General features: G+C 39.3%; 1 protein-coding gene across 1 annotated transcript in view; it reads right to left on the bottom strand.

Moving 5' to 3' along the window:
• Nucleotides 1-16594, bottom strand: part of LOC309874941 (ubiquitin-conjugating enzyme E2 E1) — a 44226-nt gene that overhangs the window by 4886 nt on the left and 22746 nt on the right. Inside the window, exon 4 of the mRNA XM_082753758.1 lies at nt 3035-3167. Coding sequence (XP_082609884.1) covers nt 3035-3167 — 133 coding nt within the window. The remainder of the gene's footprint in view (nt 1-3034; nt 3168-16594) is intronic.

The raw sequence follows: 16594 nt of genomic DNA, 5'->3' as shown, positions 1-16594 counted from the left end.
AACACAAGCTACTGTTTTCACCTCAATAAATAAAATCTAACCAAACTATAATGCAACTCTTGGGAAAACATGCAGTATAATAGTACAAAAGAATAGCAGTCAGCTTGAGGACTAGACACTGAACTCTTAAATTCTAATTATTTTTGTTTATTGGATTCTCCTGAAGCCAGGCCCACCCAGCATGTGCCCAACTCAATTGCTATCTGAAACATAAAGGCAAAACCAGAATACCACATAAAATGCAAAAAACATAAAAGCAGAGAAGAGATTAACGCTAACATCTTCAAAGTGTTGTATGGAATGCTTAATAAATGTAAACGAACTCCATTATACACTGTTAGGACAAGGGAGAGAATATTCGTCCTTGTCTCAGGACTTCTCCCACTGAAGTTCCTTCTGCTGTATAATGCATTTCCAAGTCAAATTTTAAGACCTTTAATTTCTCCAGCCTCAAGTACAGTAGTGCAGTTCTCTTTATCCTTCCCAGAATGTGTCTCTATCATTTCTGGCATGGGCTCTCTGTCTTTTCTGTGGCAGCATCCTTCCAAATAAGTTTGCTCCAACAGATTCTCTAGCATACTAAATCAAACCCTCAGTTGGAGCTGCACTCAGCCCGCAAAGGCTGCACCTGCATACCCTTCAACACACATCTCTAGGATGCTTGTCAAGCACGTGACGTTTGTTAATACCAGCTATGCCTCAGGACCTTCTCTTACTCCTATTCCTATGGGACTGGCAGCTTGTCAGGATGACCAGTTTCTTCTTACTTTTTTTAAAAAGGTAAATCCTTTGCTGAGACTTCATTTTCAAGTTATAAAATGCATTCTGCTATGGGCTGCCCACAGAAGGGACTGTCCTTCTGAGAATTACAGAGCACTCAATGAGGCAGTAGAGGTTTTCTTCCACCTCTCTTTCAAGGCTTACTGAGGAAAGAAGATTCAAAGTGAACTAGTCCTTTCACTCTAGATGACCTCTGAAAAAAGATGAAGCTAAGTCTTTTGAAGCAGCCTTTGACAATTTTACTACTCTACTAGTGTTCTGTCATCAAAATGATATACTGTGTTTTGTTTCAACTATTTCTTCACCTCTCATCCTAAAAGACAAAAATATAGGAAGCCTGTGGTAATCACCTTAGTCCTACCACTTCCAAATGACCCACAAGCAGTATTTATCAATTACAGCAATCAGCTGGGCAATGCGAAATCAACAAATTAGTAGGAAGGATGCAGGAGCAATATGATGATTATATTTTCCACATCATCATTAACACCCATGCTAGTGTTAAATAACACAGGAGACGCTGTAAGAATCCAGTAAAGAAAAGTTTTTTTCTTTAAATTTGAAATACTCAAGTAGCACAAGTACATTCTTAGACTACTGCTATGCTTTCTGCTACATCACATCTCAATGTGGCTGAAGCGACGTGTATTTTATTTGCATACATACATGTGGTTTGTAAACCAGTTTGGACCCTGATAGATGAAAGACTCCATTTAAATGCAACTCTGCTACAATATAATGAATCTCCATTAAACTAGTCTTTTAAGGACTCAATAAGCAACACCTTTTTTGTTGTTGTTGTTTCGTTTTGTTTTAATCCCACAAAGTATTTATTTATTTATTTTGTTTTGTTTTTAATCTTTAATAAAGACAAAGAGATCCCCATCAGAGGCCCAGAGCAGAAAGCAGGGCTGAGCTGGGATGACAAAACTGTAACTTCAGTTTTGCGTCAGAGAACTTCACACTTAGGGCTTTCTCAATACTATTGGTAGTTACTGTAAGGTCTGTTAAAGCATCAGGCTTTTGACTTGTAGTGCAGGAAGCAAAGATATTGCAAAGTGTACATGGGAAGGTAAAAGCTCCCTCTTCGAACGCTTACTGGGCTCATGACAAGAGATACTGCACATAGTCAGCTGGACTAGGTTATACAATGCAAACTAATTAAAACTAAAATAGTAAAAAAATTATTCTGAACTGAGCTCAACTTTAACACAAGACACAAGAGAAGTATCTGTGCTGTCAAAGAGTCTCCAAAGAAGGATGGACAGGTGTCCAGAAGAAAAATCACTAGTGATGCCCCAAGGTAGACCACGCTGTTTGTGAATCAAAGACTTAACTTAGGGATGGGATTTAAGGTCCTGTTGATACTACTAGAAACCCTGTAGTTATGCCACCAAGAACAGACAAACATTTTGTTCCCTTCATTTGGGAAGCTTGCGTTAATTTTGCCTGTATGACCAAGCAGCACGGTCTCCACTGAGATGGACCGATGGCCTGAAGTATGGCAGCAAGTCCTTCCTACTGCACAACAGACTGAAGTCTTTGAAGATGTGGCAGTCATTGGTGTTTACCTTTTCGCTGCAACTACTTTTAAGTAGAAAGTTAAACATGCACATAAATGCTTTCAGATACTAGGCAAACACAAAGTGTATATACAACCACCTCTTCTTGTAATCCAACACTCTTCCTCTGGCCAAGTATGTGAACCACAAGATAACATTCACTTGCACTGGTATTTGCCTTGTAGCATTAGAACACAACAGTGCTGGCACCTAAGAGCTTCACAAATATAACACACCTACAGCAAAAGTTTGTTATTGTACAAGTAAGTGAGCAACACAAGCACACAACAAAACAGAAAAAGTCAAATACTAGTTTAGTGGCCAAAACACACAAACCCATAATGCCAATGGTAACTGAGTGCTTTGAGAAACAAGTATTTGTATTCTTTTCCCTCTCCCCAAGTTTATTTACTTTTCAGTTCCTCAGGCCTGTCCTGATGCTGATGCTAATTGCTTAGGATCTCTTAGAAACAGAAACAGGGAAAAAGAAAACAAGGTCTAAAGTAGCGACCAAGTGGATTGGAAAAGCCACTAACATTAGCTAACAGAAACCAGTGTACTATCTGAAGTGAGCTTAAGTTTGGTCTTAAAGAAGACTGGCTTTCAAATGGGCTGCATGCCATTAACACTGCCTGTTACTGGACGCTTTGTTGAGCATTCATAACGTAAGATATCAATTACAGGTCTCTTACCTTTGGAGGCTTGAAAGGATATTCTGGTGTAAAGGTGATATCAAGGAAGAAAACCCCTCCCTCGTAGACAGAGCCTGGAGGTCCTAGGATGGTTGATCTCCATTCATAGATGTTATCACCTTTGGGGCCAGCGCTAAGAAATAAAACAAAAAACAAAACAAAACACAGATGTTTTAAGAATATTACCACTGTTCAAATAAATATGACCTCTTGCACTCACAAAGTATGATATGGAAAAATGTTTTCAATGCCACACTTCATACACCACCTGGAGTAAAGACAGCGATTAAAAGTAGATTGAATGCTTCCAGAACCTCAGAAATCTTATCTGGACTCATCAGTGTTTCAGGCTTCTTAGCAAAGCTCAGAAATTAGAGGTGGGGTTTTTCATCTTCTCTCACTTGACATTTATAAACCAGCACTGCCCAGAACTCCCCCTGAGAAAGCTACACAGTCTCAATGCAACAGAAAACCTAAGTTTCAAAGAACAAATTCCACTGTATTTCAGAAATGACTGCTCCAGCTCAGCTTTGATAAAACTGCACCACATCAAAGACCATACTAAATAAATGAGGGACTTATGTTGATTCTATTAAACATGTGTGTTCTTCAAGATTAAAATATCTTCCTGTATTATTCCGAAACCATGGCTCACTGTATAATTATTGAAGCCAAATATATGATGATACTCTTACATGTCAGAATTTTCTACACTTGTATCGTTTTGCTACACTGACTTCTAAAACGAAACCACCTGAACTCGCCCCTTCAACATTGCATTACATCCTCCTTTTCTGAGGGGGCATTAAAATCACCATGTCAAATTTAAACACTGCTTTCCCAAATCAGTTTTGTCTAATTCTAGGTTCTCCCTAACCTATCAGCGGCTCACAAAGAGCAGTACAAAAGGTGTTGCAGAACATGAACGTCTGCGTGTTGAAAAATTAGTTTTACTGAAGTCCTCAGACACCTGTATTCTGTAGCGTGCCATATGTCACTGAGTATTTCTAAGTACAGCTCAACCTATAAAGCCATTAATGGTTTAGGACTCCATTGCTACCTCTTTCTTCCTGTGCTGCTGTGGTAGTATTTTATGGTAGATGCTAGAGCTGAAAACTCCCTTTGCATAAAGGGAGGTGCTGACACAGCTTTTTCCATCGTGGATGCACTATGACTTCAGAAATCTCTCCTCTCCTTTTTCTGTAAGGGCACGGATTTTACATCCCTAGTACAACAAAATCAGCCTTGCTTTTCTCTCCTTGTTCTTTTAACAAGGCTAATAAAAGACAGAATGATTAAAAAAAAGAAAAAGGCTCCTTTCATATCATAACAATCATGGAGCAACACTGCTTAAGAAGGAAGGCAATCCAATAAATTGAATATATACACGATGATATGCATTTGATTAATGTGAAAGGAACCAGAGTAATTGCTAGGTGCTAGTAGCAGTGTTACAAATAGACATATGATTACAAAAACAAATTCTCAGCATAACAACAGGGATCAGAGAGATGCTTTTTTTCTCGCTTTTTGCAGAACTGGTGAACACGTTCTTGACAGATCAGGGGAGAGAAAGGAAGTTAGTTCTATTATCAAACCTCTACAATTTTATTTCCAGATTAAACAAATACAAAGTTAACAGCATTTTGATGCTAATTGCTTCAACAATAATGAATTTGTGACTGAAAGTGTGCTTCCAGTAGAGGGAAAGCACATAAGGAATGCAGTAAAGGTAGACGGGATCTCTGCAAAGTGATGTGCCATCCACTGAGGAAAGATTTCTCTCACTGGAGCGCAAAACCTCGCACAGCTCAAGATCCATACTAAATTAAAGTAAAAGCCATTCCATCCTGAACACTCCTGGCATCCTGCTCCACCTTAACGACTTGTCCCCGTCCTGTGCAGGTCTATATATTTGGGCGCTCAGTGCTCTCCAGCTACCACTTGTGCAATAGGCTGGAATAGCACCATTTTCCAACAGGAAGCTCTACGTCTTGAAAGACACCAGCTTAACTGTGAAAACTTACTGAAAAGGACTCCCTGGGGCACCCTTAGCCTCCACTCCGAGGAATCACCTCTTTATGTATGTATTAGCAACCTGCTGACATGCTGTCATTGCTCCAAGTTGCACCAGCGATCATCCTCCCCTCCCTCCCTAAAGATGGAGCTACTGAACCGAGCAGGTACTTGAGCTTTGTTAGCACCAATTTGCTGCTGGAATTTATATCACAAAAGCTGCCAACTGGGAGCACTTCAGCATTCAAGAAATGTGATGTGTGATTAGCACTGAATACAGCCCTCTGAACCAATAAGAAATATTTCAACAGTTTTTGCGTTTTATTCCCAGCTTCAACCCAAAGGACTGTCAGTAAAAGAAATCCCACAGATGTAAAAAAAAATAATAATAATTATATATTATTATTTATAATAGTCTTAGAAATCTCTTCTATCCTATTAGGTTTCCAATTAGAGCTATCACTGCATGCAAGTAATATACTGCTAGACCTCCCTATTAAAAGAGCAACATCTTTGTAAGACATCAGTAGGCTTTAACAGTGATGTACTAAGCTTACCTTTTAAGCTTTTCATAATTCAATTAACACAGTGAAATAGCTGTAGATGTCCAATTTTTCCTTTAACATTGATTTCTTATAAAGGAAAGACTGAAAGAGGAAGATGCAAGTCAGCTTCCGAGTGTGCTATTGCTTGAGTTTAAATTGGGATTAGGTAGTATCAAGCAGCTCAAGACGACCTAGTCTTAATAGAAATGCGATGATACTGGACTATAGCCTAAGTGCAGCAGCATTAACTTTTTGTGGAGATATAAAAACTGTCAAAGGTTAAAGATTACATTCTTTGTTTAAAATCCTTGCAATTATCTGCTTCAAAAAGAAATCCACTGATGCATAGATACAGCGCTCGCAGACACAGCTGCCACGTTCCCTGATGTGTGTTACTGCTGTTCAAATTAAGTGTCTAGATCTGCTAATGCAACATTTTGAAGCTGTCCAATGCATGACCACTGGGAAGATAATTTTAACCAATTACATAGAAATTGTTTCCATTGCAAGGCAAGAGTATGAAAGCAACAGCTCTCTGTATTGAACTCAACAGCCCACAACCTCTTCACTTTCAAGGAAAGAAATGAAAGAAATGAAGTCTGGTAATGCAGACCAAATAATGGCATGCAAAAGAAAACTTGGAAAAAAAAAGACAATGTCACCAACCCATCATTATATTATCTTGTGGCATGTGTTACAGAGTGCAAGTGGACATCTGTCTTCCCCAGAAAAACAGTGGTAAACACGGTGAAGTGGCACTGCACTCTCCATTCCTGATCATTCCCAAGTTGCTGCTAGCTTGTCCTCTGGCGATGTTACAACATTAACGCCCATAAGAAACCAGCCAGTGCAAAGGTAGCGTTTGGTCAAGGACTAACTTTCCAAGTCCAGAAGCAGCAGTCTAACTAAGCACTGCCTGTCAGCGCAGGCAGAGAGAAACTCTAGGCACACACAAGACCAAATCCAAAGTCCTGCCTGGGCAAAGTCCCAACAAACCTCATGTCACTTCGGTAAAACCTCATCATGCTCTGCCTCCTTTTGCTGGCAGGTGCCATGCCCTCTCTCCATGTAAAAACCAAGCAGGTAAATTAGAAATGCCTGCAGCAGAGGCTAGGAAGCAGAAGATAGCTAAGGCGGCTCTATACTTGGATGCCTTGTGCTAGAGAGGGAGAACAGCAATTGCAAGCAGAGGACTCTGCCTCAGAGATTCAGCATCCAAGAAGACACACATGTCTACTTTTCATGTATTGAAAGGGCTGAAGTGACAGATAAGGTAGTCTGCAAGAACAGCCAGCCTCTGATTTTTTTTTTTTTTGTGTGTGTTAAGTTGGTCTTGCAAAAAATTCCACCTCTAGCCCTTGTTACAGGATATGTTGTGCACACAAACTCTTACCTCCTCTGCTCAGGCATCCCTGGGCAACCACCCCAAGCATGCCTATGGCACGGAGGGAAAGCAGGATTTTCTGGTGCTCACCACATATTGCTAATGTATGAAAATCCCTGGGAACACACTGCTGACATTCTCCTGGAAAGTCCCAGGAAGAAGTGACTCAGAAAGAGCCTACTGTTTACATCAATTTTTGGAAACTACCTAGTCCTTTCTAGGAGCTGACCAAACGATAACATAACATAACCTTTTCCTCTAGCAAAAATGCACTCCAGTGAATACTCCAGTTCCTCTTCCTTGAAACACAGGAGGCGCGCAATAGCAGATCACTGTAGTGATAGCATCAGGCAGTGAATCAAAATCAGGCAATGCTACAGACACACTAGGCTAATACCCCAATGTACCAAAGAAGGGTATGCTCCTTTTCTAAGGAAACAAATTTAACCAAGTAATTCTAAATGCCAGGGATGGCCTTTCATCAGGATGATGAGAAGTGCAATTTCATGGTATGCTGAGGTAAATACCAGCTAATGAAAAACTACATGTTTCAGTAAAAACCACAAGCAACAGACCCATGAACTCATGCTCCAGCTACTCTGTATCCCTAGATTCTATTTTTGAGGTTATTTTGCCCTGAACAGGAAGAGTCTGATGCAAGTAACTAAGCTGTTTTGAAGTTGCACACTTGTGGAAAATAAATATAATTTCCAAAAACCCTGTCAGCATGACCTTTTCCAATGGACTTAGCTCAAATGAGAAAACAAAAAATATACTAACAGCACATAGGGCAGAGAGCACAGTGATCCCCAACGTAAAGCTGCTCCAGCACTAACCAAAAGCAACATTTTGTTTGGTTTTGGCTGTTTTATTTTGTAGCTAAGCAGCAGCAAATAACTGAACATGGAAGTGCATCTCAATGGTCACAAGTTCATCACCTTACTGAACAGCTTTAGGAAATATTTAGTTGACTGTTGGAAGGTCTTTTTCTTTTTTCCCTTCTCCTTGAAGATGCAAGCCCAAAACATATTAAAGATTTTGGCTAGGTTGCATGTGGGAGGGAAGCATGACATTCTTACATGAAGTTCTGGTGCTTTTTCCTCCTAATGCACCACATTCCTACCCTCACTGAAAAATTGCCCTTCCTGGAAGTCCACCACAAGGGTCCATGCTGGGATTGCTAATCTACATTGCTACGCAAGAACTGGTCCAGGGATTGCAGAAGCCTTGGATCACCAGGGGAGGCACACTCAGGGTTCCAGAAGGAAGCAGGGCAGCTAGTCTAGTGTGGCCAGTGAAAAACAAACATTTACAAAATCTCTTATTCAAATAAATTTTGCTCTATGTATCCTTAACCAATCTGTGTTGAAATTGGGAATGCCAAAGAACAACATTAAAAACAAACGAACAAGTAAAGAGCTAATCCTTTGGCCACAATGGTACTACAAAAACTTTGCATTAATGCAGATGTAATTTTAATAATAAATTGTCACTTCTTACGCATTCTTTGTCTACTAAAATGTATTATCATTATTGTTTTTATTACTATAGCATGGAGACACTCCATTCACAGAAAGGACCCCACTATGCTAAGCATGCTGCAATGCAAAATCCAGACACTTGTACGCAACTTACTGAGGTTTTTCAATTATAAAATCAACATTAAAGCATCACAAAGTTATTAGGAAGAAAACTGACTAAACAAGACAGAAGTAGTTAAAATGGTAGCCCGGGCCATCCATTTAATTGCCATTTTTTGGCAATATGGCAATAATTGCTGTATTTCAAACTGGAATACAATTTTTCTGCCTCCATTTTTAGCCAAAGAAATGAAACAAAAGGAAGAGGGGAAAAAATAACACAACAGAACTCTTCCTGGGCAACCATGGAGAGTGAATGGTAACATACCAAATTACCACGTGACTGCGTGAATCACAGTGATATTTCTATTTTTGCCCACTGTTACTATACACAGCCAAGCTGCTCCTCTCTATTAAGATCAGCTGAAAATGATGGATTGACCATAGGTGAAATGCCTATGAGCTCAATGAGAGGCATGGAGAAAAAGGAGTTGGGGGAAAAAGTTGTGGCTGGTTGCAATTAAAACACAAGAAGGCAGCGAAAGAGGGAAAGGAGAGGTAAATGAGAAAAGGTGGAACATTCTGCAGCAACAGCGATCCAACCTACAAAACTTAATTCTCCTTCTAAGGCATGTTCAAGGGCATGTTTTTCAACTACAAAGCAGTAAATAATATTATTTTTGCTGTAATTCATTGAAGTTACTGTATTCCCTGTCTTGAATTTAAAATGGCAGTCACAATATTATTGCACACAAGTAAGTGCCTTACAAATCCCAGCACATTTCCAACAGAAAAGAGCATGCACAACATTGCTGTTTTAGCATCTGGGAAAGCTTTTCCCTTAAGTATCAGGCTAATGTAAAGCTGGGGAAGGGGGGTTGAAAAATTGCACATAATTTGCACAAAGCTTAAATTAGAGGATAAACTGTGCAGCGAATTACACTCTTATGAGGTTAAAAACGGAACTAAATAACTAAATAGCTCTGATAACGGAGCTGATAAGGTGTTAGGCAGGGATCTATGAGACTTCAAGGAAAACTGTTTCAAGGGGATTTCTTTGGAGAAAAAAAAAAGAGTAGGTTTTCCTGTTTATATTAAACACAAAACAAAAACAAACTTGGCAACAAGATCACACAACAACCAAGGCAGACTGATCCCTGCCAAGATCTCCCTCTTTTCGGTTACAGCAGGAAGAGAAATGCCCAGGAATACTTGCAACCTCAGAAGCTTCACCTGAAATATTTCAGTCTCTGCAAAATATTATTGTTAAAAAGTCACTAAACTTCTTCATGAAAATAATTGAATAATCGAATAATGTTTCTGCAAAGTTTGATTTTTAAACCAGGCTTCAAAGATCTAAAATAAAATCGCAGTTAACAGGGAGGTCAGAAGGAGACTTAGGATATTCTCAGGAGTGTGCTGCAGCTCTATTTAGTTTAACAATAATCACTTCAATTTAGAAGCAAGTCCTCATAAAAATGTTCAAGCGAAATTAATCCATTTAGCATTGGTTCCAAAATTGAAAATAAATCCAGCCTGCTCAGTTCTCAAGGGCTTCCTTTTTCCTTTGCACTGGCCTCTTGCTAGCTTCTCTGTCTCAAAGCACTGGAAGTTTGTCCCACTACACACAGGAACATTTCCAGAGTGTCCAACATGACTACAGAGAGGCTGACTGCTTTTGTAAGTCTACAGCATTACTGTGTACAGTATGCAAATAGGGAAAATACCAAACTGCTAAAAGTCAATGAGATAATTTTCATTGAATGCAAAGCTCTTTTCATTTTCCCCTCACAGGTATACATTGGCACCTTGACCAACAAAAAAAAAAAAAAAAAAGAAAAACAATATTAAAATGTACTGGCTTGTATTTGACCTTGTATCTCCCATTAGATAAAGCCCTGCACAAGAAAACATAAAACAAATTGGGAAAGAGTAGAAGAGAATCTGACTCGCCTCACAATTAGCAATAGCTTATTTAAAATGACAAGAAGATGTGATGGTAGAAACGGTGCTCTGCCAGCTTAACCTTGTGTTATTTTTACAACAGTTTCCTTCCTGCCATTTGTCAACTAGTCTATTAGCTGCCAAGATGGGGACAGAAATTCCTCCATATCATCAGACCTCATTTCCAAATTTAGTGTTTATGGAACAGATGCGTAATTTACAATTGGTAAGCAAAAGTAGGCAGTTTCAGAAATGCAGCATTTTTACAAGTACACCACTTACTTGGGGCCTCCTCACATTCCAACACGTTTTTGGTAGTTGATATAGAAATATAACTAGCTAACCTATTTGGTAAAGCAAACATACTCTTAAAGTGGTTGCCCAGCATCAGATTGACAGTTCTGTATTTAAAGACAATAAAAGAGAATCATTATTATGAGTAAATACCAAGGTTCTTGTGTCGCTAAACTCAAATGTGGTGTACCCCTCAAGCGATGAAACAAATGCTCTGCTTCTTCCTGGTACTTATTGGGACTTAACAGGTTCTTACAGAAATGGAGAAGAAACCACTCTTTCTGAAAACAGAACAGTTCAAGGGTGCGTGCGCATCCTCATCCCCTCCCTCCAGAAGCAGCCTGAACTGTGCCAGGTTAAGATCATCACAGGACTGTCCCCTAAATGCCATGCTTTATCTGCTACAGCAGTGGAAACTCACCACAATCAACCCGCCGTGCCAGAATTGAGCTGGAACCTAAACCCATGTCTCTGTCGTCCACACCCATCTCCTGGCCTATCTGTATCAGTGTGGGAACAGATTAAATAAAACAAAAAACAAACAAACACACACAAAACAGCACAGCATAAATATTTAGGCATCCTGTAGTACACCAGTTGAAAAACTGCGAAGTTAATGACTTTGTTTGGACCAACACAGTCTGGAGGCTTTGCTCTCTTAAGAAGTTACTTGACTTTTAAAGAAAAGAAAAAGAAAAAAAAAAAAAAAAAAAAAAGGATTCCACCTATTTCCTAAGTCTGCCTAGCCAGCATTGAGATAACATGGTAGACTGGTTACCGTGGAGTTTATCATCATCAGTTTGCACAATAGATTTCATTATAACTCGTAATTCTGTCGATCAAGAAACACATGCTAAATAGCTTAGATTGAGAGGGTAACGGCAGCTACAAACCAGCTTGGAAAAACTGGCCCCAGAAAGTTAGAGATGACGTGTAACGCTTGGCAAGAAGCCCCTGCTATGCTGAAAATTGAAAGCAGACAAAACTCTCTAACTTCCTCAGGCTAATAAGGACACGGTTCCTGTGGCTTCACCCAACTGTCTCCTCGAGCTAGCTTTCATATTTCCATGGAGAGGAAACGAATTATTTGACAGCGGCCAAACAATGCATTGTCAGATTAGAGATACACTACCATCTCTCCTGTACCAAAATACAGCAATCCTGTTGAAATCTTCACTCAGAACAGAGAATGCAATGCCTTGACATTGCTAGTTTATATGCAGGTTTAGGTTATCTAGAGAACATCAGCTAAGGAGAAAAAAAAAAAAAAGTCTACCCATTTCTCACATACTCCACAACTGATCTATCTGTCCTACCCCTATGCCAAGACACTTGCCCTAAAAACACGCTACAAATTAAAACAAATCTATCAACAGCAACACAATCCCTTCCCCATTAGATGAGGGGTAGGTAGAGTCAATGTTACTTAAGTCGAGAACCAGGTCATCGCGTGATCTTGGCTTCACATCAATATATTGCTTCCAGTCAGCATGCCAATGCTGATACTGATAACGTTATGGTGCTAATTGAAATATGTTTTGAAGGATGCATTTTAGTGATACATGAAACCCAGGAAGAAAAATCTCACCTGGATGTCTTGCCTTTCTCCTTTATCTACACAAAACTCCTGGCATTCACTTCAGTTCATTTCATTCGCTGAACAAATTGAGATCACTGCATTTGGATTAGCCTACTTCACTGCAGGTGGCAACAGCGAAATTGAATCAACCACCCAATACAATGGAAAAAGAATAAGAAAAATATTTGCTTACGCTTTCTCAAAGCCACAACAAAATACTATCAATTACACTGCACTACCCAAACCGTTTATTTGATTTTTACAGCTGTAAACTACTAACAAAGTTGCTTAGCAGAAGTCATGACAGCTTTGCCTTCAAGTTTAAATTAACGTGCACAGACTAGAAATTGAGAGATCCGAGATGTGAGCTTACTATTTTTTAAGTAAAACAGGTTTACCTACACTTTAATATAGCACAGCTGCCAGTCAATTACAGAGCAGGCACCAAAAATTGTTTATATACCACTGCAGGTTGGTCTTGTTAACAGTTCCAAACACACACCAGGTCACCGCAGCTAATCAGCATTTATTGTAGCAGTAACGTGTGTAAATATTATTTTGAAGCTGCCTTTGAGGGCAAAAGCCTGAAATAAAAGGTATATTTCAAGGGATTTAAAAACAAAACCAGGCTTTTGATTTTTTTTTTGGATAGCATTTTCACATGCATAAAGGTAGCCTGAATAGGCATTTGTGGTGGCCTTCCAAAGTTTTATTTATTTTTTTGTTTTCAAAGTATTAGGAACATTCAGCTTAATCTACGCTGGGTGCCACAAGAGGACTAAGCAGTGCTTTTAAATAGTGAATACAGCGTTGGGGCCAACTTTCAGGCCTTAACTTGCAGAGGCAGCTCAAGTCCTCCACCTCTTTCCCCAGAACCCTGCTTGGCATTATGTTAGGTAACTTGCCCCCAAAGCAAAAATGCCAGCCATGACGAATTCTCACATTTGGCTTTTGATCCTCACAAGGCCTTCACTTTGTCACATTTTTGACTGGAACTATCTCATGAAAGTAAGGAAACACTGAAGGCAATGAAGTGCCAGGCAATAAGAGTTTCCACTTATATTACATCACTTACACCTTCTGTAAAAGCACACCACGTCCACACCCACCAAAGCCAGCACGGGTGTCTGCAACTCCCCAGCTTCTACAAAGGAGAGGAGCCCTGGCAGCACCCTCAGAAGCTGGAACAGCCCCGGGATGGCAGGGTGCTGTGCTGGCAGAGATGCCCAGCAGGCAGGCAATAGGGACGGGATGTGCCAGGCAGCACAAGAGGCTCAAGAGTTCTCCTCCTTGCTGCTGCTGGGCCCACACGGCTCAGGATCCAGCAGCTGAGAGCTCACATTCGTAGTTTAAGTTTTTAACCTTTCGCTACCATGAAAAAAGGTCATGCTTAACCTCACACTGAAAACGCTGGAGTTAAATAGTGCTGCAGGGGTATGTTCTCGTGAACTTCCTGAACAACCTAAAAAGTTCAGACAAAGATATTAAGTGACATTTGGTGAAAAATCACATTTCTTCATTGGATAGTATTAACAATTTGAAGTAATTCTGATGAGGGATTGTCACATGTCATACAGGCCCAAGAAGAAACGCAACCCTCACGTTCACATAAAGCTCTTCAGAGAAAGCAGTTTATGTTTTTCAACCTTTTAACCTGACTGCTGTTACAAGTAACACCTTAAAGCAGTAGTGAAAAGATCAGAAAAGAATTCTCTGTACTTTCTGAGAGTTGTGTGTCAGTGTTATTGGGCTGTAACTATTTCCACAGACACCAAAGGCAAGAGAAATGCAGAGGCACGCCTACAGAACTCAGAACTGACACCGAGGTATAAGTATCATTTGCACCTAATTGAGTACTATTTGTTTTGTAAAGAAAAACGGAGTGCATTACTTACAATTAGGCAAAAGTATGACACAGGCATAATAATATACAGTAGTATGGCAAAGCACCTGGAAGAACTGACAGCCTTAATACCCATGCTTGATGTAATTTTACATACATATCAACAGACGAGAAATAAATCTATCATTTGCTACAAATCACATTTTTTTTGTTTTGCTTTTGTTGTTTGTTTGGCTTTTAGTAAGAAGGTAGGGAAATGTAGTGCAAGAACAAAGGAAAACAATGTTTTCAGTTGCTGCAGCTTCATTCACTTTGATTTTCTCACTAAAAGGCATTTTATTCCTTTTAGTGAAATAAAGATGTTCCACTTGAAATACATTTATAATGTACATATATTTATAGTATTTACATTACACTAGAAAATTCCTTACCTAGTTTAGGTAATCCCATCCAAACTTTCAAGGTAAACAAGGAAGAAACATCTCTTCATTTAAGTTTCTACGTCAAGATCTCAGTTCAGAAAGTCTTAATAAAGTCTTCTTAATAAAGAAGCAAGAATGGACAAATTCCAAAGGCAGCCGACACTCCCATCATTAACAGAGATCTTTAATAAATTTTTATATTGGGCTTTTAATGAAACGTAGTTAAAAGTTACGATGAGACAACTCTTTGCAATTATGGCAGACTATATAGCTGAAAATAATTCACTTCTGAGCTTGTCTCAGAAATGTGGAACAGATCACACAAACACACAATCATTAGTAAATGTTAAACACCCAAACGGCAGCATCATTAAGAGAACAGCAAGCTAACCAATACTAATATTAGGTTTTTTTAATTCACTCTGTATAAATATATAAAACTACATTTCACACATGCTAGTTGCAACCCACGAGTTGATTATATGACAAACACGCAATCTGATCAGGGAAAGTCAACCTAAAGATTAAATACTGGAGTAAGGCACCAAAGTATGTATGCACTGGTTGTCAGCTTTAAAACTCATTTCTTTGATATGGATATTAATTGGACAAAATCAGCACAGGAAATTACTCTTAAAGGTGCTTTTGTCACACACACACGCACTCCTCACATATGTGTCACATTATATATACGTATATATATATATATATATATATATATATATGTTTCATAGTGCAGAAACATTTAGTAACATGATTTACAAAGAAACTGTTTGTAAACAGTTTTTCCTGGTAAGCTTCTAAACAATACTAAAATAAAGCTTGGTCCCCCCATTAGTATAATAAAAGCTGCATTACTGAAAAGGCTTTGATCACAGGTCAAATGCTAATTGTGTCACAGAATCTTATTCTTCTACTAGCTCATCAAAAGGAACATAGGAATCACCAGGCTGGATGAGGACTGAAGCCCACCTGTTCCCACAGTCTGTCTCTCACTGGTTTCCAGTGTCAAACGGGGCAGAGATGAGCATCCGATGTCTCCTTCCAGCTCATCTGCTTTCCCTGCCTTAGCAGCACGCTCATCGGTAACGGGTCGAAGCTCAAACACAAGCAGCTGTGGTTCCCTTCTGAAATACTATGAACAAGCTGGGTAATTGTGTCTGGTTCCAACCTCCCTAGAAAACGACGAGTCTTTTTGAAGCTTGCTAAATTCCTGGCTTCAGCAGTGCAATACGGCATGGAAGCCATGTGTCTAATTCTGTTCTGATTTCTAAATTAGATTTATCTATCTTTTAACCTCATTCCATATGCCTTTGTTCTTGTATCAGAAGATAGAGGAAAATGAGTTTCCTATCTATTTTCTCTAGAGAATAAAAATAAGGAAAATAAATATTTGCTCTACTTTCTGAAGTAAACACTCCCTGTACCTTCACATAACTCTTCTGCCTCCTCTCTAAAAGGCACATATTTCTCCAATATTCCTTTTGAGATATTCCTTGTCCATCAAATTTTGTTTAACGCTGTCCAACGTTACTTTGTACACATCTATATTAAGATTTTTTTTCATTCACATGCCAGAAATATTTATTGCCCTTTTCTTTTTCCAAAATGGGAACACTTTCCACCATAGGCGTACCCTTAATGAGCACCACGTCAGTAAAGAATAAGTTTCTTCCCTGCTTCCAAAGTAAAAAGCCTGCAGCAGAGCATGTGTTGTTAAATATCTGTCCTTGTCTGCAAATACATTTGTATTGCCCCTTTCCAGAAGCCAGAGCTTTTACAGAAGTCTGGGCTAGATGAAGTCAATGGCAGAACTCCCATCAAATTCAGCAGAACTAATTCATATGCAGTGCAGGACAAAAGAATCACTTTTAGGAAACTGGAAAAAACAAGTGACTGCAAAGGGCAGGTTGCTGCAGAGCACTTTGATCGCAGGCCTGCTTCATCACACTT

This window comes from Aythya marila (assembly GCF_965140915.1).
Source record: "Aythya marila genome assembly, chromosome: 2".
In the NCBI taxonomy this organism is placed as follows: domain Eukaryota; kingdom Metazoa; phylum Chordata; class Aves; order Anseriformes; family Anatidae; genus Aythya; species Aythya marila.
The sequence above is the reverse complement of the archived record's forward strand: the minus strand, read 5'-3'. Positions and strand labels throughout refer to the sequence as shown.